Source organism: Macaca mulatta, chromosome 8, assembly GCF_049350105.2.
Source record: "Macaca mulatta isolate MMU2019108-1 chromosome 8, T2T-MMU8v2.0, whole genome shotgun sequence".
In the NCBI taxonomy this organism is placed as follows: domain Eukaryota; kingdom Metazoa; phylum Chordata; class Mammalia; order Primates; family Cercopithecidae; genus Macaca; species Macaca mulatta.
The window spans coordinates 84,393,105-84,418,582 of NC_133413.1; the positions used below are offsets into that span (position 1 = coordinate 84,393,105).

A 25,478-nucleotide genomic window follows, 5' to 3' on the forward strand; every position below is an offset into this window, starting at 1 on the left:
TTTGGAGTTAAGTGGCATAATATCAGCTTACTGCAACTTCAGCCTCCTGGGATTAGGCAAGTCTTGTGATCAGCCTCCCGAGTAGCTGGGACTACAGGCATGCGCCATCACACCCTGCTAATTTTTCTATTTTTAGTAGACAGGGTTTAGCCATTTTGCCTAGGCCGGTCTCGAACTCCTGGCCTCAAGTGCTCCACCCCTCTAGGCCTCCCAGAGTGCTAGGATTACAGGCATGAGCCACTGCACCTGGCCTAAAACACTTTTTAAGGTTTCTTTGGAGCTAGATCCTCTCAATGCCAAAGCAAATTTTCCTCTTCATCTTTGTAACTTACCACTTAGCACAGTAAAAGTAGCACACACTAGGTACCTAGTAAATGTTTTTTGAATTTTATCGTATTTCACGGAAATCTTGATTTCCAGATTATCATCTTGATTAAACATATTATACAACTATTACAGTAAAAATATAGTTTATTACTGCTTTAAATGGAAAAATTAGTCTATACTAAGTATGCAAGAAACACTACTAGCAGACAACTGGAATGTAAGGGGAATGGTGAGGGTTAGAGGAAGATGAAGGAAGTATACAGAATATAGTCATTCTTTAGTTTTTAATAATAAATCATTATATTGAAATGTAAAAATCTAGTCATGAGGCACATGCAAGGCTATGTACAGATATCGCTGACATTCATCTCTTAATAACTTTCTTACTAAATCCTGTTGTGACCATCTCACCTTTCTACAGTATTTAAGCATAACAGGAACACAGAAGGCCTTGTACCCACAAACTGCTTTGCCCTACACATAAAAGTTTAAAACGTGTCTGTGTGTTGGGGCTGGGTAAGAGAAGAAAATATAACAGCAATAAGCAATAAATGAGTAAAAAAAACAAAAACAAAAAAACCCAACTTAACCCATTATTTCACATGCTGTGGCTTAGAGTGCTTCAGATTCTAAATAACCTATCATTTAAAAATGAACTATTATCTTAAAAGTTCTCCAAATACTAATTTACTAAAAATGACATTCAGTTCAACTTGGAGAAAAGGGAAGAAAATTGTAAAACACAAATAGCTCCCTAACCTCTAGGGCAAAGCTGTTTAAAACAGAATGCAAAAGGAAACCCTCATGGGGATTTAGGAGGGGTTTTAAAATGTAGAAATACATAAATGTTATGCTATACTAACCCTTAAGCAGGAATGACAAGAAGGTCAGAAGTGCACAGAGGATTCAGACACATTTAAAGGGTATCCTAAACTTATATATATATATTTTAAAAATTTATTTTATTATTATTTTTTTGAGATGGAGCCTCGCTCTGTTGCCCAGGTTGGAGTGTAGTGGCGTGATCTTGGCTCACTGCAACCTCCGCCTCTTGGGTTCAAGCGATTCTCCTACCTCAGTCTCCTGAGGAGATGGGATTACAGGCATACACCATCACACCCAGTTAATTTTTGTATTTTTAGTAGAGACAAGGTTTCACCATGTTGGTCACGTTGGTCTCGAACTCCTGACCGCAGGTGATTCACCTGCCTAGGCCTCCCAAAGTGCTGGGATTACAGGTGTTGAGCCACCATGCCCGGCCTACATTTTAAATTTCATAAGTGATTTTTTTCTTTCTGTTTTTCCCTCCCCCCACTTCCATTAGACATAGAATCTGTGGATTAATAAAGGAGAACAGGAAGAAACATCCTGAAAATTCTACTGGTAAACTAGTCTTCCTCCTTCAACCTAATCATTAGGACAGGAAAGCTCTGGTTCCTGAAAAATTTCCTGAAACAGGCTGATAGGGTGGGAGCTGGCAGAGGGGAGAAGGAAGCTATGATGCACTTTTCTGAGGCTTTCCATTGTGAAATCTACAAAAAGAATTTCTTGTACACGTTTACCCTGTGCATGCTTTTGGGAATAAAATCAGATTTAAGAACATACCGTACATTTCCTGTTTAAAAAAATATAAAACAGTAAATCTGGCTTCTACCCCATTCAACATGTAAAACTTCTATTTGGAATGAAAGGTATCAAAATAACTTTTGAATTTATTACTAAACATGAAATTCCCCATAATTTTAAGATAAAAAGCATAAGTCCTTCCTCTAAATAAAGAGAATTACATATTAAAATTATTTATCTACTTAAACTGAAAGAAGAAGAGATACTATCTGGAATAATTCTGAAAAGTCCTACCTTTTCCTTGCAGCTGGAAAGCATGCTAATAATGCTAAGACAAACTGATTGGACTGAGAGTGCTGGGGACCAGTCTTCTGTTAGAATGGATAAACAGATATGACCATTGCTATAAACATGAGGATGAACAGGAATATTTTCACCAGTAAACATGACCTAAGAGAGAATAAAATTCCATTAAAACTCAAATATTCTCTATTACCAAAAACTAAAATATTCTCCACATATAACAAGTATTCATTATTAAAAAAAAAAAAAAAACCACCAAAATCAGTGCCAGGAACATGATAAACAACTGCTTATTTGTTTACTCTCATTAACTCAGTAAGTATTGGTTTCACTGAATGAATAACCACGTAGTAGGGAAAAGAAGCCACATTATTTTTTATTTCTGTTATTTTTGATAAATTATCCTTAAAAATTCTAAAGTACTACGTATTTTTCACTAGTGAAAGACAACTACATTTATAAGAATGATTTTTCAAATTCTCTTCATTGCTCTCTGCATATAAAAATCAAGTATGTTAAAATTCCAAACAAAAATATTCAATTTTGGGAAAATATGAATGACAGGTGGTAGGAACACTCCTACTACTACTACCTGTTAACAATGTTAGCTCTAAGGTGCATGTGGCAAAGGGAAATGATTGTTATACATTCCACCTCGTCTAAACTTACACATCCATTATGATGGGCACAAGTTACTAGCTGTTAATCAGTAAATACCTACGTGCCTAGACGAAAAATACAAAAGTTGACCAAGTCTCCCAATTTGCAGTTCTACTCTCCTTTTCCTTTTACTCAATTCTTCTAACACTACTTTTCCTTTCTCTATCTTGTCTCAGCAATGTTTTGAATGGTAATAAATCTATTATTTCATTCCTTTGCTCTAATAATTCAACAAATATCTTACAGTAGTTTTTCTTAAACTTATTTACCTAAGCAAATAGGCAGGAGAATAAATTCATGTATCCTGAGGAATCTGTAAGCATAGTCCAAAGTTGCTCAAAGAAAGCAGAAGTCTTATGTTTACACTGTGTCTGTATTTATTCTGCAGGTTAGCAGTAGTTCCTAATTCCTGACCTTGCCAAAAAAACAAACAAAAAAACAAAACAAAAAAAACCACATAGCTGGAATATCTGCTTAAAAATACAAATTCCAGTGTCCTACTTTCACAGATTCTGATTTAGTAAGTATGATGAGATTTTTATAGAACTCATCAGATATAAACCAACAATTCCTAAATCAGATTTACAGTATCTCTCTCAGCCCTGCAAACCGCCTCACACCAAGTACAGCAGAATATCAGTAAGGAGAAATCTTACCTTAAGTTGTAGCACAAACAATAAAAGATATACAGTATTGCTTTAGGCATACCCTTTTTTCTCTTTATAGAGCAGAAAAAAGAACCAGTGAGGTAAATATGAATAGAATAAGGTATGCTATAGTTTAATATGGAATATGTTATAGGAAATTACCATAAGCTAAGGTTTTATATATATTTTCAATATCTAGCTATGAATCTGATTTTGTTACAATTTTACAAAGATTTACATGTTAATAAAGCAGTCTTTCATATGAGTAGGAGTCTTCTAATATTTCAGATATATTAACCTATGGGACATATTTCCTTGACTAAGACTAGATAAGACAGCAAAGAGCATTTTTTCCCCAAAGGAACGATTTTCCATATTTGCATGTATTTCTTTTCTTTAAATTCTGGACATCAACCCTCCATTCCCACTAATTAAAAAAAAAAGCTAAAAAACAAAAGTAACGTCTCAAAATAAGAGAAATCAAGTCACTTATCCTACCTAACTGCAGAAGACTCCCTGAAAGGACTTTGACTTTGTAATGGCTATGCTCTAAGCATGCCATTTATCTCAATTACATCTATCAGTGCTAGTACCCTCTTAATTACTTTTTGCTAAAAAAAAAGTACTGTTCTGTAAAAGAAAACAAACGCTTAAATGGTCTTATAGTTCCACACTGGAGTCTGTCCACAAGTGTTTTTTAGTGAAATTTTATTTTTAATAAATATGAACTATAGTTTATTACATCATATGCATCTGATATTCCCATGTGTTGTAGATGTACAGAATGGGAGTTTACAAATCTTACGGATACATGCCTTGGGGTATTCATTTTGCCATAAAAAGCCATTTGATAATTAGGATATTTTCATTAAAACACAAGCAATACCCAAGAGTTTCTTCTTTGGCCACGATTATTTTTTTTAAAGATATTTTTCGGTGTGGCTCATGCCTGTAATCCCAGCACTTTGGGAGGCCAAGGTGGGTGGATCACCTGAGGTCAGGAGTTTGAGACCAGCCTGGCCAACATGGCGAAACCCCGTCTCTACTAAAAAACACAAATAATTAGCTGGCAGTGGTGGCACGCGCTTGTCATCCCAGCTACTTGGGAGGCTGAGGCAGGAGAATCCCTTGAACCTGGGAGGCAGAGGTGACAGTGAGCTGAAATCACACCATTGCACTCCAGCCTGGGTGATAAGAGCAAAACTCCATCTTAAAAAAAAAAAAAAAGAAGATATTTTTCCCAGTAAGGTCTCTATCAAGAAGTTAAGAAGAATAGCGATCTGAAAGTGCCAAAAAAACAAAAAACAGCCAAATTATCTTCTTTGGCAAAACTGAATCACCAACCTTTAAAGAAAATAGCAACACGAAGGTTACCACACCATGTTTCGCCCAGCCAATTCAGAGCACAAGGAAAGCAGTATTTTTCCTGAAGAGAAAAGGTTATAAACTAAATCACTTGGCCTGAGAGCCACTAAGTAGGCATGAACCAAAAGGAACTAAGGAGAAAAGAGAAAGAAAAGTGATGAGTAGCAGTAGAAAACACCTACAGCAGATGCAGCAGACATTTTGTTAGAACCAGTAATGAAGAAAACAGAAACAACTGTGAAGTAGAAGGGGATTGAGATAAAAAATAATTCAGATCTCAATAACCTTTAAATAAAACAGCAGGGGCTTTTTAACATACTGCATGCAGGGCAAATGCAGCAACCCTAAAACTTTTAGCAACCAAAACCAGGGGAATTAATTATTTGCATATATTAGATAATAGGCAACCCCTAGGACCTAACCTGCCAGATACAGAATTTTAGAAGTTTGTAAACATAGAAAGGGTGAATTTACATGCCAGACGTGAATTTCTGAAATAAAAGGAATTTTTTTTTCAATAGTTCATTCATACAAGGGACAAATAAGCACAGTTTCCACAGATTTTTTTGTTTGTTTTGTTTTTTTCCCCCCAGACAGAGTTTTGCTCTTGTTGCCCAGGCTGGAGTGCAATGGTACCACCTTGGCTCACTGCAACCCCCACCTCCCAGGTTCAAGTGATTCTCCTGCCTCAGCCTCTCCAGTAGCTGCGATTACAGGTGCCTGCCACCACACCCAGCTAATTTTTTGTATTTTTAGTAGAGATGGGGTTTCACCACGTTGACCAAGCTGGTCTTGAACTCTTGACCTCAGGTGATCCACCCACCTCAGCCTCCCAAAGTGCTGGGGTTCCAGGCATGAGTCACTGCACCTGGCCCCACAGATGGTTTTAATATAAACTTTGCTAATCTGGTTCTCTGCATGGGGAGAGTAACCAAGGCAGAATTTCTTCGACTGCATACTGTTAGCCATCCTCATTTATTTAATACTCACTACAAGCCAAAGGAGAAAGTGAACATTTCAGTTTTTTAATGCAGTCAAGTAGTTTCTACAAATTATTAAACTGTTTCTAAAGTTCAAAAAAAAACTTTCTGGAGTCTCAAGTAGCTGATAAAACTAACTAGAACTGATGTGACAAAACAACTGAACACAATAAATTTGAAACCATAGGAACTTTGGGAATTTATTCAAAGCAGTCATATGAACAGCCAACAACGGAGACCACAGACATTCCTCGCTGCATAAATTACACTAAGTAAAATGGAATTACAGATTTTTAAGGAACTATCTGATGGAAATACAGTTTTACAAAAGGCTCTTAGACCTAACGTATATGACTCAAGTTTGAAGTTCTGAATGCATCAGAAACAGTCTTTTTTTTGAGACGGAGTCTCGCACTGTTGCCCAGGCTGGAGTGCAATGGCACGATCTCTGCTCACTGCAAGCTCTGCCTCCTGGGTTCACACGATTCTCCTGCCTCAGCCTTCCATAGTAGCTGGGATTACAGGCACACACCACCACGCCTGGCTAATTTTTTGTATTTTTAGTAGAGATGGGGTTTCACTATATGTTGGCCAGACTGGTCTCAAACTCATGACCTCGTGATCCACCCACCTCAGCCTCCCAGAGTGCTGGGATTACAAGTGTGAGCCACCGCAACCAGACTAGAAGCAGTCTTTAATTATTACTACATTTCCAAACTTCTCCCGAGCAGTACGGTTTATTCAAAAGCAAGTGAGAGCTAAGAGAGAAATAATTGTGCTCAGGGTATGTATCATTTTGGAGGTAAGTATGTTTATCCCACAACCAACCTAAAATTTTAAGCAGGCCAATCTCTGGGTAACTTTTGGGTACTGTGAATGTAGTGCCTTTCATAAAACTACTAAAATCTAAACTGAAAGCCACCATAGTGATAAAAATCAAAAATAAGAATGAACAGGGGCTGGGGATGGTGACTCGCACCTGTAATCCTAGCACTTTGGGAGGTCAATGTAGGAGGATCACTTGAGCCCTGGAGTTCAAGACCAGCCTGGGCAACAAAGCAAGACCCCATCCCTAAAAAAAAAAAAAAAAAAAAAAAATAGTAACTAGCCGCATGTGGTGGCATGCTCCTGTAGTCCCAACTACTCAGGAGGCTAAGGTGAGAGGACTGTTTGAGCCAGAAGTCTGAGGTTGCAGTTGAGTTATGATAGCCTATGGCACTTCAGCCTGAGCAACAGAGTGAGACCCTGACTCGGGGAGAAAAAAAAAAAAAAACCCCGCTCAAATTTGGTGTAGTCAGAGAAATAGCTCAATAGCTCAATATTATAGTTACCAATATTTACAATGACTTAATAAAAATCAATAATTGAAAGTAGACTTATAATTGTACACTTCTATATAAAATAATTGTACACTTCTATATAAAATACAGTTTACCAAAAACCTCTGCATTATTGCTAAGAACAAAACAAAGGATGGATATCAGGTAACTTTCTAATATGAAATTCAAGAATTTTCAAACATCAAGCCCAATACTAAAAGACCTTATGGTACTGAGATCTTACCACAAAGGAGGCGCCCTACTGTTCAGACTAGAGCTGTAGAGGTAGTTAGAAAGTCAATCACCTAATATGGTGTCAAGCTAGGTCAAAACACAGTATATACAAATGAGCAGTAAAAAACAGAACATAATTATAAAAGCCAATTTACGATACGGATACCAAGGTTTTTCCAGGGACAGTATGAGGAAAATATGTTCTCTGATTACAATTATTATAAGATAGTACTTAATGCAGATGATGGTACTTAATGTGTAACTACATAAACTGAACGTACAAGCAATCAGTTTACTGTTGTAATGGAAACTAAATCAGATATTTATATATAACATATAGGTAGTCTACCATAAATGGTATTTGATTAAAATGACTGGAGATTGGAATCTTAGCATAGCTTTCAATTCAATTCTCTCTTTTTAGTCCTCTCATATATACCAGCAAGCATCCATAAGTGTTCCCTGATATTCTATAATAACCAGTGACATGCAGCAATAGTGCAAAGACAAAATTATTGGACACACAAAACTAAACTTGGATTGCCTTGGATGGTCATCATTCTCTTCCCTTTATATTCTATGTTCTTTTAGCCTACTAATCTAATCCTCTATCTTCTTTCTCCGTGACCCCCCAGGCTTCAGTGAACAGGGTTCACTGTTCACCTTCTTGTCAGGTGTCCAAGATGCTTGACAATTGAAGGCAATAAAAATTGTTATTCAAAGACTTTGGAAAGCTTGAACATCACCCTATGAAAACCATGGAAAACCAGTCCAGGAAAAAAAGACAAGATGAGGACATCATGAAGATAGGTTCTGGATCTCTGCAATGAATGAGTTTTGAGCAACAGAAAAGGGTCTGTGGTAAGGAGGCATGAATAGGAGTGGGGAATGAGGATGAAGAGGAAGGCAATTACTCTTTTGCCTCAGTACTTCTAAAGCTTTATAATCAAGACAATTGTACTTTCAGCACCACTCTTAGCAACAAAATGGCTTCAAATCAAAGAGACACTGTCCCCTTCCCTCTCTTCCCTCTAAAATAAACATTTTCCCTATTTCTAAAATACTGAAGATGTTTTCATCAAAAATTAGCTAAAAATCTCTAAAACAAGGCCGGGCACGGAGTCTCAAGCCTGTAATCCCAGCAGTTTGCGAGGCCAAGGTGGGTGGATCACCTGAGGTCAGGAGTTTGGGACCAGCCTGGCCAACATGGTGAAATCCTGTCTTTACTAAAAACTACAAAAAATTAGCTGAGCATGGTGGTGGGTGCCTGTAATCTCAGGGACTCAGGAGGCTGAGGCAGGAGAATCGCTTGAACCTGAGAGGCGAAGGTTGCAGTGAGCTGAGATCATGCCATTGCACTCCAGCCTGAGCAACAAGAGCAAGACTCCATCTCAAAAAAAAAAAAAAAAAAAAAAAAAATCTCAAAAATAACAACCCTGTACAACTGAGACATTTAAAGGTAGTATAAAGCCGGGCACGGTGGCTCACATCTGTCATCCCAGCACTTTGGGAGGCCAAGGCGGGTGGATCACTTGAGGTTAGGAGTTCCAGACCAGCCTGGCTAACATGGCAAAACCTCGTCTCTACTAAAAACACAAAAATGAGCTGGGCGTTGTGGTGTGCACCTGTAATCCCAGCTACTCTGGAGGCTGAGGCAGGAGAATCGTTTGAACCCGGAAGGCAGAGGTTGCAGTGAGCCAAGATCGCGCCACTGCACTCCAGCCTGGGCAACAGAGTGATAAATAAAAGTGGCCGGGCATGGTGGCTCACGCCTATAATCTCAGCACTTTGGGAGGCTGAGGTGGGCAGATTACAAGGTCAGGAGTTCGAGACCAGCCTGGCCAACATGGGGAAACTCCATTTCTACTAAAGATACGAAAAAAAATTAGCTGGGTGTGGTGGTGCACACCTGTAATCCCAGCTACTGGCAGGAGAATTGCTTGAATCTGGAAGGCGGAGGCTGTGATAAGCCAAGATCATGCCACTGCACTGAAGCCTGGGCGACAGGGCGAGACTCCATCTCAATAATAATAATAGTAATAATAATAATAAATAAATATAATACAGATGTATTTCAGATTTGTTTCACTCAAATAGAATGCTTTAACAGAGGAAAGGGGTACAAATACTGGATATGTAAAGGAATAGAAGAACTTTCTCTTGGATGTAGAAAGGAAAAGTAGTAAGAGTCAAGATACTAAGCTTGAGGACTTCAGAGATTTTTTTTGTTTTGTTTGGAGATGGAGTCTCCCTCTGTCGCCAGGCTGGAATGCAGTGGCACGATCTCGGCTCACTTGCAACCTCCACCTTCCAGGTTCAAGCAATCCTTCTGCCTCAGCCTGCCGAATAGCTGGGACTACAGGTGCACACCACCATGCCCAGCTAATTTTTGCATTTTTAGTATGGGTTTCACCATGTTGGCCAGGCTAGTCTCCAACTCCTGACCTCAAGTGACCTGTCTGCCTTGGCCTCCCAAAGTGCTGGGATTACAGGCATGAGCCACCATGCCCAGTTGTGGATTTCAGAGTTTTGATGGAGATGGGCCATCCCTCCTAATACCTATGATAGAAATGTCAAGCTTCTTTCACACTGTAAGATCCTTTTTGATGAGCCCCAAAATAACCTTCCTCTCTCATCTTCTGCTGTAATCCCCCATATATCGACACATAAAACTACAAGAGCCTATCCTCACAAACGTGAGGAGGCCAAGTCCTTTCACACCTTGCCCTATACTTTTCACATAAACTCTTTTTGTCCTTTAAGGCCCAGTTCTACCAGTTCAAGTAAGTTTTTCTTTGCCCCCTTAGAGTATTCTAAATTGGTTGCTTTCCCTTTTGCTCCCAAGGCATACAATTCACACTTCAGTTAATTGTGTGTACAGTTGCATATGCCAAAAATCATGGAGTCTTCCTTGACTCCTCCTTCAGTCATACTCCAAATTAATCCATTAGTAAATCCTGTTCATTCAAACTTTAAAACAGATCCAAAACATGACCACTTTCCAAAACGTCCACTGCTACCCTTCTGGTGCAAGTCACCATCATCTCTCACCTGGGTTACTTTAATGGCCTATCTGATCTCCTTGCACCTTTATGCCCTGAACAGTTTATATGCCATACAACAGCCAGACTGTTCCTTTTAACTTTAAATAGGACTACATCGTTCCTCTGCTCAAAACCTTCCAAAGGCTTCCCCATCTCACTAAGAGTAAAGAGTCAAAATTCTTACAATGGGCTATAAATATCCTATACAAGCCGTGATGACCCCTCCAGCCCAAATGATCTCTCTGACTAATACAGTTTGGATATTTGTCCCCTCCAAATCTCATGTTGAAATGTAACCCCCAATGTTGGAGGTGGGGCCTGGTGGGAGGTGTTTGGGTCACTCGGGGTGGGTGCCCTCATGAATGGCCTGGTGATGTCCTCAACAGTGAATGAGTTCTCGTGAGATCTGGTTGTTTGAAAATGTGTGGCACCTCACCACTGACTCTTGCTCTCACTCTCGCCATGTGAGACACCTGCTCCCTCTTCACCTTCTGCCATGACAGTAAGCGTCTTGAGGCCATCACCAGAAGCAGATGGTGGCACTATGCTTCTTGTACAGCCTGCAGAAATGTGAACCAATTAAACCTCTTTTCTTTATAAACTACCCAGCATCAGGTATTTCTTTATGGCAGTGCAAAAATGGCCTAATACACTGACCTCGGCCTTACACTCCCCTTCCTGTTTATACAACACTCCAGGGACCTGTCCTGCATATTCCAGATTTAGAGTCTTTGCATTTTGTCTTCACCTGTTCTTTCTCTCCTCTTTCAAATGGTTTACTCCTGTACATCTTTCAGATCTCTCCTCCAATGTCACCTGCTCAGTGAAATCTTTCCCAACGACTCTATTCAGTATTTCAACACCCTTGTCTCCCCTTCTGTACTTTTCCCCCACCATCTTCCATACTATATGTATTTTACTCATTGCTTACTGTCTCTCCCCACAAGAATGCAAACTCCATGTAAGCAAGATTGTTGTTGCTGTTGCAGTTTTGGCCCTCATTGAATTACCAGCACCCAGCACAGTGTTTGTCCCATGATACATCCTCAAGAAATATGGAATGAATATTTACCTATCCAAATACTAAACTATAACTGTTTAAAGGCAGGCCCAATGCCTTTTAAATCTCTGTACTCTCTCCCCTCTCTCAAGAAACAGTATTTGATACACAATACATGCCCAATACATGTTGAATTAACCAAACATTTACCTGTATCCTAGCATAAGAAAACAGAATATGTATACAGAAAGATACTTTCTGTATGGCTGACAGTAAATGTACATTAGTGGCAAGCAGTGATGAAAAGATGCCTCATCTCTGTTTCCATATTAACTGACAAATTGTTTGTTGTTATTCTTTCTTTTAAGGCAAATGACTGAGCCAAACATATTTGATAGGTAATTTTTTCATTATAAGGCAGGACACAACATGAGACATAAAATATATCTGGTAGGAGGAAAAACACAACAAACCATAATGGTGTGTAACAGTCTTACCAATCTCATTTAAAGGTATAAAAGCAGTAATTTCACAATGAGATTGATCTATTCTAGAAATACTTTCCAAATTCTACTCTTGTAACTAGTGATAAACTCAGTACTGCTCATTGCATGGAAAGATGAAAGACTTCTTTTTCTTTCTTTTTTTTAGAGATAGGGTTGCCCTACGTTGCCCAGGCTGGTCTCAAACAGCAGGTGGCTGAAGTGATCCACCTGCCTTGGCCTTTCAAAGTGCCTAGATTACAGGCATGAGTACCATGCCCAGCCAGAAAGATGAAAGACTAATTTATCTAACAAGTGCTAATGCTACAGAGTTTCATCAAATAAAATTTTGGGGGAATTTTACTGCCTTAGAGGACTGGTTCCAGCCACTTTCCCAGGGCAGTGGATCTCTGGAGAGTTTCAGTTATTGGAAAAATCTTGAAGTCTATAAGCCCATCAAACACTGATGTTTGACTCCTTATAATTATGTTAAAACTATACAGATTATGTATAAATACCTTTTAAAAAATTTTGAAGTATTACTGGCCTAACAGTAGTGCTGCCATTTTCCCAATCAATGGATATTAGAATATACAACCTCTATGCCATGTGAGGGGCTACAGAATTAACTGATATTAAAAAGGAATCCTCACTGGGCATGCCTATGATACCAGTACTCTGACAGGCCGAGGCAGGCGGATCACTTGAGGACAGGAGTTCAAGACCAGCTGGGCCAACATGGCGAAACCTTGTCTCTACTACCAAAAATACAAAAAAATTTAGCTGGGCATGGTGGTGCATACCTGTAGTTGCAGATACTCAGAGTGGCTGAGGTGGGAGGACGGTTTAAGCCCAGGAAGCAGAGGTTGCAGTGAGCAGAGATAGCACCACTGCACTCCAGCCTGGGCAACAGAGAGAGACTCTATCTCAAAAAAATAAAAACAAAATAACAAAATAAAAAAACCAAGCTAGGCATGGTGGCACATGGCTGTGTCCCTGCTACTCTGGAGGCTGAGGTGGAAGGATCATTTGAGCCCAGGAGTTGGAGGCTGCAGTGAGCTATGATTACACCACAGCACAGGCAGATGACAGAGGGAGACTCTGTCTCCACCCCACCCACCCCACCAAACAGTAAATTAAAAAAGGAATCCTTATATTTCAAAAAGAGCGAGAATAACTGGCTTAGAGCTTTCAAAAGTATCATTCATTCCACATATAATCTTTCACTTTCAGAGAGAAAATTACTACATAGATAAATAGGCATTTTTCCCCATACTGGTACTCTCATCTAATTGGCAGTATGGCAAAGGAGGAAAGGAAAGACTTGGGTTTGAGTCTTAATTGTTCTATAAACTAGGTATTAAAACGTGAACAAGGCACTTCACTTCTACAAGTTTCAATTTCTTCACATATAAAATGAGGATGAATCTACCTCCCCTAACCACTTCATTAAAAGATGTTAGAAGACAAAATCAGAATGGAAGTTAAATTATGAAGTACTATAGAAATATTACCATAAAGAATGCATGCAGGTGCAGAAAAAGTTATATTTGGATGTGATTACACAGGGACTTGAATGCCAGGCTAAAAACTTGATTCCACAGGAAATAAAGAAACATTAAGAGGTTTTACTGTGAGGGGGTGGGGAATTCTGGGGATGGTGGAGTGAGACTGTGTGTGTGTATATGTGGGGGGCGGTGGAGTGGGGGGGTGTCTGTGTATGTGTGTGTGTGTGCATGTGCATGTGCATGTGTGTGGTATGTAACCAATGAGATAACTGTGCCTTCAAAGAAATCTAATGGCACCATGAAAGGATGCATAGGAATCCAAAGAACTAAAAGCTACTGTAATAGTTCAATTAAAAGATAAAAACCTGGACTAGGCCAGGCATGGTGGCTCACACATGTAATCCCAGCACTTTGGGAGGCCAAGGAGGTGGGCTGATCACTTGAGCCCAGGAGCTCGAGACTAGTCTGGGCAATATGGCAAGACCCCATCTCTACAAAAAATATAAAAATTAGCTGGGTGTGGTGGCATGCACCTGTAGTCCCAGCTGCTTGGGAAGCTGATATGGGAGGATCACTTGAACCCAGGTGGCAGCGGTTGCAGTGAGCCAAGACTGCGCCACTGCACTCCAACCTGGGTGACAAAGTGAGACTCTGTCTCAAAAACAACAAAACAAAAACAAACAAAAAACCACACTACAGCACTGACATTAAGAAAAGAATGGGCTACCTTTCAAATGTAGGAAGGAGGGGTGTGGAAAAGAGAAAAACTGAACACAAAATAGATAGGTGGACAGTAACCCAGGATAAAGAAAAACAAAATGTGCTTTGTTATTGGAAAGGTCAAATTTAGTTGTGTTAAATTTGAGATGTCTGGAGGTACTCAAGTATTTCAACAACGGTATGAAATTAAGCCTTAAAAAAAGAGGTGTTCCCAGAGCTGTAGATCTGAGTTAGCTGCTTAAAGTGATTGAAGGTGAAAGAAGAGTGAGAAGAGTAACACAGTGCTGAATAAAGAACCTGGATAACACCAATGTTAGAAGAGCAGGTAGAAATAAAATCAGGGAAGGAGGATAAAATGAATTTGAAGTAGGATGATAGGGAGAATTTACAACAAATGCTTAACTTACAGAAATATTAAAGAAGAAATTCAACATAATGTTTAAGTTTGATATTTGATTTAGAATTCAATATTAAGGAAAGAGTTTAGAGAACACGTTTTTGACTTGGTTTCATGCTTATAGAAATATTATTTTCCTCTGGTGAAAAATTGGTAAGTTCCCAGAGTAAGCCTTCCCCCAATATCTCCCTAGTCAAAAGCTTCTGAGTTGGTGTGAAATATTCTTCCTTCCCATACCATCAATGAACTTAGATGAATGTAGACAAATAGGCTGATTGATGAAAACAGACTGATATCCAGTGGTCTCCACACATTTATAGTCAGAAATGATGCTGACCAGCCAGAAAAAAACAGAAGTGATGACAATCTTCTGGAGAGAAGATATTTGTTTTGACTTTTTGTTATAGTCTACAAATGCTTACTATAGACATCCAGAGGTGGTCACAACAGCATAATCCCTTTCACTTTAATTTTTATGAAAATGATAAAAATAAGTCCTAAAAGTCTTAGTAGTTTTCTGCTCACATGAAAATTGTAGAACTTAAGGAGTCAGTATCCATTTAAATCTATGCTTTAAAACAATTACCTCTTTACTTATAGCATGATACAGTAACTGACTTCTATCTCTTCTCTTACATAACTAACAAAAGATTAAGCTGTGTTTGGTATATTGTTTAAAGTGGCAATGAAATAAGATTTTCCCCCAAATAGTACACTTCAGCACCTACAAGCTAAATTTTCAGTATCTGGGAAATATTTCAGGTATATGGTTCTATTTTACAGAATAGCTCATTTGCTAGCAATACTAGAAAGAGTTGGCATTACGTCTTATCACTTTAGCCAACGGATATTACAAGCCTCAAATTTTAAAAATGAAGTGCTTTGTTACAATAATTCTCTGAAGAATAAGTAATTATAGTAACTCATTTACTTATATTACCAAGCCAGAAACCTGGAAGTCATCCTACAGTCTTCCTTTCTCTAATCTCTGATTAATCATTTACCATAGTTAAACAGCTCTCAAAAAACATTCCTCTACCACCATTATCCCTTGTCTAAGTATTAAGTTATTAACTAAACTGACTGGGCATCAAATTATAATAAACAGACTTTGGGCCAATGTTTAGATATTTAACATCTGGTGATGTACTCTGCCATTCCAGTACTAAAAGGCTGCAAAGACAGCACGTCAATGCAAAATCAAAGTACTCCTTCCAACAGAGAACTTTTCTCTTCACCATGTGATTCTATCATCTGACCTAGGAGAGGCGCCTCCAGTTATTCCAAAATGCCAACTTCTCGAATGGCCTAGAGCAGTGGTCCCCAATCTTTTTGGCACAAGGGACCGGTTTGGTGGAAGACAATTTTTCCACGGATGGGGCTGGGGGTTGGATGATGGTTTTGGGATGAAAGTGTTCCATCTCAGATCATCAGGCATTAGATTCTCATAAGGAGCGTACTATCTAGATCCCTCGCATGTGCAGTTCACAATAAGGCTTGTACTCCTATGCGAATCTGATGTCACTACTGATCTGACAGGAGGCGGAGCTCAGGCAGTAATGGTGCTCACCTCCTGTGTGGCCTGACTCCTAACAGGCCAGGGACCAGTACCAGTCCACAGCATAGGGGTTGGGGACCCCTGGCCTAGAGGCCTGGTTAGATTTCTATTCCCTTTTCTGCTAGTATTTATGGATAAGAAACAAACAATTTTAGATGCAAAATGCAGTAAAGCCCTAATCCCAATATTAAGTGTAATGTTCATATCTTGATTATATTACGAACAAGGAAATAACAAATCCATCTACATACGTATAAATGATTTATATGTTTTTACTGAGTCAAACATCTCTGGCATTTAGCTATCTAAAAATACAAAAAAAAAAAATTTAAAGCAAGGCAATTACCTGAGGAGAGTCAAAAGGATATCGACTACTAAATTTAAATAGAAGTTGAAATTTTTCCCCTTCATATAAGGTACCTGGTGCACCTTCCATGTCTACAATCCACCTAGAATAGAAAAGGCAAATTAAAAACTTAAGATACTGGGGTAAGGAGGAGAAAAGAGGACACCAAGTACTTCCTGTACACTAAGCACTGGGACAAGAGTTGTTTATGTGTAACAGCACATGCCAGCCTCCCAATAACTCTCTCACTGTTAATTCTCATGACCTTCTCTGACATTCAGGGGTGAAACCACCAGATCAAGGTCAGACAGCTAGCAAAAGATAGGTCTAAAAAAGCCAACAAAACAAAAACCCAAGGCCAGGCGCGGTGGCTCACGCCTGTAATCCCAGAACTTTGGGAGGCTGAGGCAGGTGGATCACGAGGTCAGAGGTTTGAGACCAGCCTGACCAACATGGTGAAACTGGTCTCTACTAAAAATACAAAAATTAGCTGGGCGTGGTGGCGTGCACCTGTAATCCCAGCTACTCAGGAGACTGAGGCAGGAGAATCACTTGAACCCGGGAGGCAGAGGTTGCAGTGAGTCAAGATCATGCCACTGCACTCCAGCCTGGGCTACAGAGCAAGACTGTCTCAAAATAAACAAACAAATCTCAAACTAAGGTGTGCTGACACCCAAGCCTGTACTCTTCCTAATTGATTTACATTACCTTATTTTTTCAAAGTACCATTTCTACAATGCTGATATTAAGTATTCTATACATAACATCAAACTAATCAACTGTCTTTCTGATTATTACTGGTGGAAGCCATGGAGAAACCCGTATAGACAATGACTACAGAGAACCGTAGCTGTCAGATTTATTTTTCTCATCAACATTCTAGAAAAGATTAACAGGGTAAGGGGAGCTAAATTGACATCATTCCACTTACTTTGACGATTAAGCAAGGCTTTGTACTGCCTTTTCTTTATCTCTCACTATGTTTCAATTGTTTAATAAAGCCCATTTCTATGGCATCTATGCAAGCCTACTTTGTTTTAATATGTAACAATCATAAACATAAATGTGTTATTTATAGTGTATACACTATTTCTTGTTATTTTCTTTAAGATGGGGGAAAGAATAAGGGATAATGACAGCAAAGATAACAGGGCAGCATTAGAAGCAAAAGTGAATTGAAGTCATTAACAATGTGTTCCTAATTATAGCTCTGTCACTTATAATTATTGTACACCTAGGCAATTCTCTTGAACTTTTCAGGTATTAAACTTTCTTGTACTTAAAATACAAGAAAACAAAAGAAAGAAAGGAAACACAGTGTTGGGATTCTAGTCATTACCACGCATACGATGAACTTAGGATTATGTAAACTAATAAATGTACCTATTCTCTAAAAGAAATCAGCTACAGTATACAGACTCTTAAGAGCATGGCTATTCATTTTAAGAATGCATGCTGAGTACCATACATGGTAATAAAAGATACGACCACAGACCCAAGAGACAACATTTTATAGTGAAATTAAACAGTTATAACTGAAATTATACTGAAGTGGCAGTTACAGTTAATCTTAACTCGTTGTGTGAGCAAGTTATGTTCTCTCTCCAGTTTTAACTACCTCAATAATAAAACAGAAGATAATCACCTTATAGTGTTGTTGGAGATAAACGACCCTACATAAGTAAAAAACCTAGCACATTCCTGACTCAGAGTCAATACATGGTAAATTAAATGCAATGCAAAAGCTGCATATAAAACAAAAAACTATCTCTTTATATATTAGGTCCTTCTTAATCTTTGAAATTCCTTTCTTGATTTTCCACCCACATCTACTAGGCAGAGTAATATTCCCAGGAAAAATGGTGGTCTTTCGTTCTGTTTATATGGCAATTTGAGGACACACAACATAAATTTACATGTGACCTATGCAAACAAGCACAACTTTTAAAAATAAAGAGCTAACCAAGTATCTCATCAATCCTCGTAATATCTGCATGACATGCAGATACTACATGAGGTCAAAGACAATATAACTGTCAACATTGTGCATGGTACTTTCTTTTTTTTTTCTTGGTACAGAGTTTTGCTCTTGTTGCCCAGGCTGGAGTGCAATCGCGCAATCTCGGCTCACCGCAACCTCCACCTCCTGGGTTCAAGTGATTCTCCTGCCTCAGCCTCCCAAGTAGTTGGGATTACAGGCATGTACCACCATGCCCGGCTAATTTTTTGTATTTTTAGTAGAGGGGGTGGTTCTCCATGTTGTTCAGGCTGGTCTCGAACTCTTGAACTCAGGTGATCTCCCTGCCTCAGCCTCCCAAAGTGTTGGGATTACAGGTGTGAACCGCTGCGCCTGGCCTGTGCATGGTACTTTCTAATAACCCTTTTTTTTTGAGACAAGGTATCACTCTGTCACCCAGGCTGGAGAACTGTGGTGCAATCAGGGCTCACTGCAGCCTTGACTTTCTGGGCTCAAGCGACTCCCACCTCAGACTCCCAGGTAGCTGGGACCACAGGTACACACCACCATGTCCAGCCAACTAAAAAAAAATTTTTTTTTTTTACTAGAGATGGGATCTCCCTATGTTGTCCAGCTCGTCTTGAACTCCTGGGCTCAAGGGATCCTCCCACCCCACCTCAGCCTCCCAAAGCATTGAGATTACAGGCATGAGCCACCATGCCAGGCCTAATGAGATTTTATTAGTTAAAAAAGTAAGATATGTTCATTGTAGAAACTTCAGAAAAGTAGAAATAAAAATCACCCAGTGACAACCACTGTTAAAGTTTTTGGGGGTGTATTTCATTCTAGTCATTTTGCTGTTTCCTATACCATCAAAGCCTATACAAAATGGCAGCCGAGTAGCTGCATTTTGTGCACACTTAAATTACATCAATTTAAACCATCAGGGTTTATGATTCCAATCACAAGCATATGCCCCAGAGTAAGGATGCGATGAGACTATACGTGTTGTTCTCTCAATTAGTCTCAGTTCTTCAACACCTGTGAGTACCTAGTACTCTAATTCTAACGTTTAAGCATTAGAATTTTTTTATTCTTCACACACCATGGTTGTTAAAGACATAATCATCTATTCCACTCTGGAGGAAAAACTGGCTTTAGTGGATTTATTAATAAAGAGGATACATACCAATAAGGTCTTCTTAAAGGATTTTTCAAAGGTAATTATAACTATACAAAATTTTTACCTTACATGCTGACTATAGACTATAATTCAAGTGATGCCATTTCACTGCACTGCCTTGACAAACCTTTTCCATATTATTGACATTTACACTATTCCCAAATTATCCCTAGAATTAGTAATGTTGAAATTAGTATAGTTGGTTCTAAGTCTTTTTCTAGATCGTTACTTAGGATGGTGTGTGGTGGGTCAAACAGGATAGTGTTCGTATTTTTTAAGGTCTCAATATATGCTACCAAATTTCTTCCAGAAAACTAAAAAAAAATTTTTTTGTGGGTACAGAGTAGGTGTATATATCTATGGGGCACATGAGATATTTTGATACAAGCACACAATGCATAATAATTGCACCTGGGTAAATGAGGTATCCATCACCTCAAGCAGTTATCCTTTCTGTTACAATCCAATTATACTTTAACTATTTGAAAATGCACAATAAATTACTGTTGACTATAGTCACCCTGTTGTGCTCTCAAATACCAGATTTTCTTCATTCTACTTTTTGTGCCCATCAGAAAGCTTCTTAATGTGCTTTCATCATCATCCTCTTCATGGATCTTCCACATCCATATCTACATCTCATATACTCTTAACAATCTGATTCTTTATAAGACTATTTTTATAGCCTAGAGGATGGCACAAAGGTAAAAATTTTACGGTTCATTTACAATAAATTAAAAGAAAAATTCTTACCTGACCAGTATCTCGATATGATAGGATTTACTCTACAATAAAGGTATTGTTGCTTTGGCTGTTATAATTTGTGGTATAAACTACCTGGTAATCTATTAAAGCGTTTCTATTTGTAAAAATTTAAAACGTTTCTTTAACTTTTTATAAATTATTATGTTGTGTGTTTTCCCCATCCTCCCAAAAAAATAAAGGATGAAAGAAGAAGTAATCTCATTATTATCAGTTTCCTTGAGAACTATAGGGACAGTTGTTATAGGATACTCTGAGGTAGATTAATAAAGGGAGAGAGGAAAAAGATTAAAATGGGATATAATCTGCATCAGGATGAAAAAAGAGTCAGTTTCATTTGTTTAACAATATGCAACAAATGCCACTCTAAATGTATGCTCCACTTTTGGTTGCTTTAGAACAAGAGTTTTATATTTTCTATATATGATATACACAAAAAATCAGTTTAGAATTCAACAATATTTTTAAGTGATTGTTGCAGAGTTAAAGAAGTGTATTACTTTTTTTTTTCAAAAGAGTCTATACATCCATTCGTAATATTCTTGTTCTTAAAGTTTTGACCCCTGTCTTAAGTACTGATACAAATGCCAAAGTCAAAGGTACCCAAAACTGTTCCTTCTGAAAGGGTAAGTTATATGAATTTTGGTCATTTTTACTCCCTGGACCTAGACTACACCAAATATATGAATTGGCTCATTTGTCCTACAAGCCGGTTTATAGTCAATTTTTATCTTACTGGCTACTTTTCCTTTTCTTTTTAGAGGTTCTTCTAAGTGGAGGATAAATTATTTTAGATTTCTCCACGATTTCAGAACATTTACCACTGTCTAACAAAATTATTAAACGACTGCTGAGAGTCACACTTTCACTTAGCTGCCCTTCTGTACAGGATGTAATTAATGTTTTTAGGGCATGGGATACCTCTTGACTATTACTATCTTCATATGCCTAAATAGATACATATTTTTAATTTGATAAAACCTCACACCAAACAGTTCTTTAATATTATAGATGAGGATCACATCACAAAGTCAGTGCTACTCAGTTAAAACTTTTAAAAAATGTACCAAAGATAGTCTAAAAACAGCTTTATAAATTATGCAACAATGTTTATAACATAGTAAAACAAAATTGATTATATATATAAATGCATAGAATAAGATCTGTTTACTGTATTTCCCTCTTGGTGAAAGAGAATAAAACGAAATGTGAAAATAATTTTGTAGTTTTAAAAAGTGGGTGAACATTCATACATTATTGATAATAAAAGAAAGAGCACTTTAAAAATTAAATACTTACTGTGTAATTGAATTTTGAACACTTTTTTCATTTAAGGTCATCCCAGGAGGTGGGTCATTTTGCAAAGCCAACAGTTCTTTCTGTAGTCGTTTCTAGAAAAGAACATCAATAATAATTTGTCCTTTTTTTTGAGACTAGGTCTGTGTCACCCAGGTTGGAGTACGGTGGTGTGATCACAGCTCACCACATCCTCAAACTCCTGGGCTCAAGGAATCCTCCCACCTCAGCCTCCCAAGTAGCCTGAGACTACAGGCACACACCACAATGCCCAGCTAATTTTTTTTGGTAGAGATGGGGGTCTCACTTCGCTGCTCGGGCTGATACTGAACACCTGGCCTCAAGCAATTCTCCCAACCTCAGCTTCCCAAAGTGCTGAGATTACAGGTGTGAGCTACCACACTCGGCCTGTACTTTTAAAAAAAAACCATAACATCCTTCTAGTTATCCTTGATAATATCCTTCTACAATCTGAAATCATTACATTTCCTCCAAATGTTCATACCTTTCTCTTTACTAGCCCCTTATATATTCTATATACATATTGCTCAAAAGTTGAATAGCCTGTCCTATAATTCACAATCTACTGTCAAACTATTCCAACACTAGAGCTTCCAGGCTGCTGAACGTGTGGAGTTTCCTGGAGGGTGGCACACCTGGAAAGGACATGGAAGCTCCACATCCCTTCCCTGACGCATCTCTTCATCTGTATGCATTATAATATTCTTTCCTATAAACCAGTAAATACATCCATGACAGTAATAGCAGTTCTGGCAGCAGCCACCAGCGCCTCAAGAGCACCGCCAAACGGGTGGCTTTCCTGGATAATCCGGTGGAAGACCTAGAAGGCATGACAAAATTTAGGAAATTTTTTAAAAAGAAATTCAATGAAGAAAATATTTTGTTTTGGCTAGCATGTAAAGATTTCTTTTTTTAATGCAAGATAAGCAGATGCAGGAAAAGGCAAAGGAGGTCTACATGACCTTTCTTTCCAGTAAGGCCTCGTCACAAGTCAAAAAGAGGCAGTCTTCGCTCAACAAAAAGATTCTGGAAGAATCACATCCTCTGATGTTCCAGGAACTCCAGGACTGGATCTTCAATCTCACCAAGTACAACAGCTACAGTAGCTGCTTAAAGTTTGACTAGGTTTGTTGTTGTTTATTTTTTAAGAGACAGGGCCTCATTCTATCACTCGGGCAGGCATGCAGTGGCACAATCCTAGCTTACTGCAGCCTGGAACTTCTGGGCTCCAGCCATCCTTTTGTCTGAGTCTCCTGAGTAGCTAGGACTACAGGTGTGCAACACCACGCTTGGCTAAATTTTTTTTTTTTTTTTTTTTCGTAGAGACGGGGTCTCACTATGTTGCACAGGCTGGTCTTAAACTCCTGGCCTCAAGTGCTCCTTCCACCCTGACCTCTCAAAAGATTACAGGTGTGAGCCACTGTACAGTCCTGATTTGCTTTTAAAATACAAGCAAACTGCAAAAGAGGAGAAAGTTCAGCCTGATGCTCAAACTACAGCTAGAAAAGCTTCTAGAATTTTTAACATGAGTTCCCAAAGACTGGCAGATTTATGAAGGAAAGAAAGTAGGCTGCATGTAGTGGCTCATGAATATAATCTCAGCACTTTGGGAGGGAGAGGCGGGAAAACTGCTTGAGCCCAGCAGTTTGAGATCAGCCTGGGTAACATAGTGAGACTCTCTCTCTACAAAAAAATAAAAAATAAAAAATTAGCCAGGTGTAGGGGCATGCACCAGCTACTTCAGAGGATAAGGTAGGAGGATCTTTTGAGTCCAGGAGGCCAAGGCTACAGTAAACTATAGTTGTACCACTGCACTACAGCCTAAGTTACAGTGAGATTCTGTCTCAAAAATAAAACAAAAATTAGAATAAAAAATCACAATCAAAAGAAGCAAAGAAACTTTCAGAGTTTATAATTGCCTTGTTATGTACAAAAACTGAAAGGTACAAAACTCTTCAATGGAATATGTGTATTTTATTAACTGCTTGACCAGTAAGTTTTGCATAATGGCTAATCTTACATTAAAAAAAAAAAAAAAAAAAAAGCTTTGAAGTTTTGGTTCACAAAACAAATCGATTTCTTCCACACTGGAAAAATTATTTCAACACTGATGCTGTAAAGTAGTTACGAAGAATAGGCAGTTACCTATCTAACATCAAGACGTCATAGCTTCTATATTGAGGTTATAGGTCGAGTAGCCATTATCTGAACTGCTTGTGACCAGAACTGTTTCGGATTTACTGGCTGAGCATCCCAAATCTAAAAAGCCAGAATCTGAAATGCTCCAATGAACATTACCTTTGAGTGTCACATTGCTACTCAAAATGCTTCAGATTTCGGAGCATTTCACATTTCAGATTGGGGATGCTCAACTTGGGTAAGGTCTTAATAGCTTGAGTTATAAGTGCTTAAAAGTTTTAGCAGTGCTTCCTTTGCTACTTTCTAATTATAAAAGCCATAGTTCGGCTGGGCGCGGTGGTTCACGACTATAATCCCAGCACTTTGGGAGGCCAAGGTGGGCAGATCGCAAGGTCAAGAGTTCGAGACCAGCCTGGCTGACATGGTGAAACCCTGTCTGTACTAAAAATACTAAAAAAATTGGCCGGGCATGGTGGCGCATGCCTGTAGTCCCAGCTACTCAGGAGGTGGAGGCAGAAGAATTGCTTGAACCCGGGAGGTAGAGGTTGCAGTGAGCTGAGATTGCACCACTGTACTCCAGCCTGGGTGACACAGTGAGACTGCGTGTCAAAAAAAAAAAAAAAGCCATAGTTCTCCATAATCCTTAAAAAATGTCATTTCACAGACAAGCTTTCCAGGGAAACTCTAAAAGTAACTCTTTATGCAAAAAGCCTTTCAAAAATTTTATGCTTTGTGACAAGAATGAAATCAGAAGAAAAAAGAAAAGAAAATAATAAAATTTTTAAAAGATTTTATAAAATTTTTGAAGTAATTTTAATATATAATCTACTATTCGTTTTCTTAAATAGGATCACCTGCACATAGTTTAATATTTCAAGGTTATTGTTAACATCATTTATAGTAGAACATCAAAATACAACGTATTATGATCTGAGATATGTTAAGGTTTTCTTCCTACATACTAGGTATCCTAAAATGGCTATGTATTTTGCATACTTATTTGTACAGCTTTGATTGTATACCTCTTCCCTTGTTATCAGTGGACATGCTTTTCCAGGGTACAAAAGGCAAAAACAAAAAAAACCAAAACACAGTAGTCCCTAATTTATGAATTTTAAAACCAAATATTATAATTGCATGCAAGATTATAAATTTTAAAACCAAATAATGTTATTAAAATTGCATGCAAGATTATAAAGATTCTTAATATGACTTTTTTTTTTTCTTCAGAGACAGGGTCTCATTATGTTGCCCAGGCTGGAGTACACAGGTGCAATCCCACTACTGATTGGCATGGGAGATTTGACCTGCTCTGTTTCTGACCTGGATCGTTCACCCGTCCTCCTGAGACATACCTGGTGGTCCCTTGCTACCGGGAGGTCACCATATTGATGCCGAACTCCACGCGGACACCCAAACAGCATAGCGCACTACAGTCCAGAACTCCTGCCGCAGCTTTCCAAGTAGCTGGGACAACAGGCACCACCCACTGCACCCAGCATAAGTCTTTTCTCAAAGTGAAGACGACGAGTATGGATATCTGTTCATTTCTTAAGGGTTCTCTGCTTAAAAATTGGTTTGTTTTTTTCTGGACAGTGAAATATTACTATCAGTAAGTAATGTTTCTAGGTCTTCAATTTATGACACTTAAAGTTAGCTTAGCC

General features: G+C 38.5%; 1 protein-coding gene across 5 annotated transcripts in view; it reads right to left on the reverse strand.

The window, feature by feature from the left end:
* Positions 1-25,478, reverse strand: part of UBE2W (ubiquitin conjugating enzyme E2 W) — an 84,787-nt gene that overhangs the window by 22,815 nt on the left and 36,494 nt on the right. For 3 of the 5 annotated variants that reach the window (XM_077942309.1, XM_015145506.3, NM_001266510.1), the window contains 3 exons: positions 21,658-21,749; positions 16,457-16,559; positions 2,188-2,343 (listed from right to left, as the gene is read on the reverse strand). In XM_077942309.1, coding sequence (XP_077798435.1) covers positions 2,188-2,343; positions 16,457-16,559; positions 21,658-21,749 — 351 coding nt within the window. Of the gene's footprint in view, positions 1-2,187; positions 2,344-16,456; positions 16,560-21,657; positions 21,750-22,310; positions 22,496-25,478 lie in introns of all 5 variants that reach the window. The other 2 variants (XM_015145507.3, XM_077942310.1) reach the window with 1 other exon arrangement.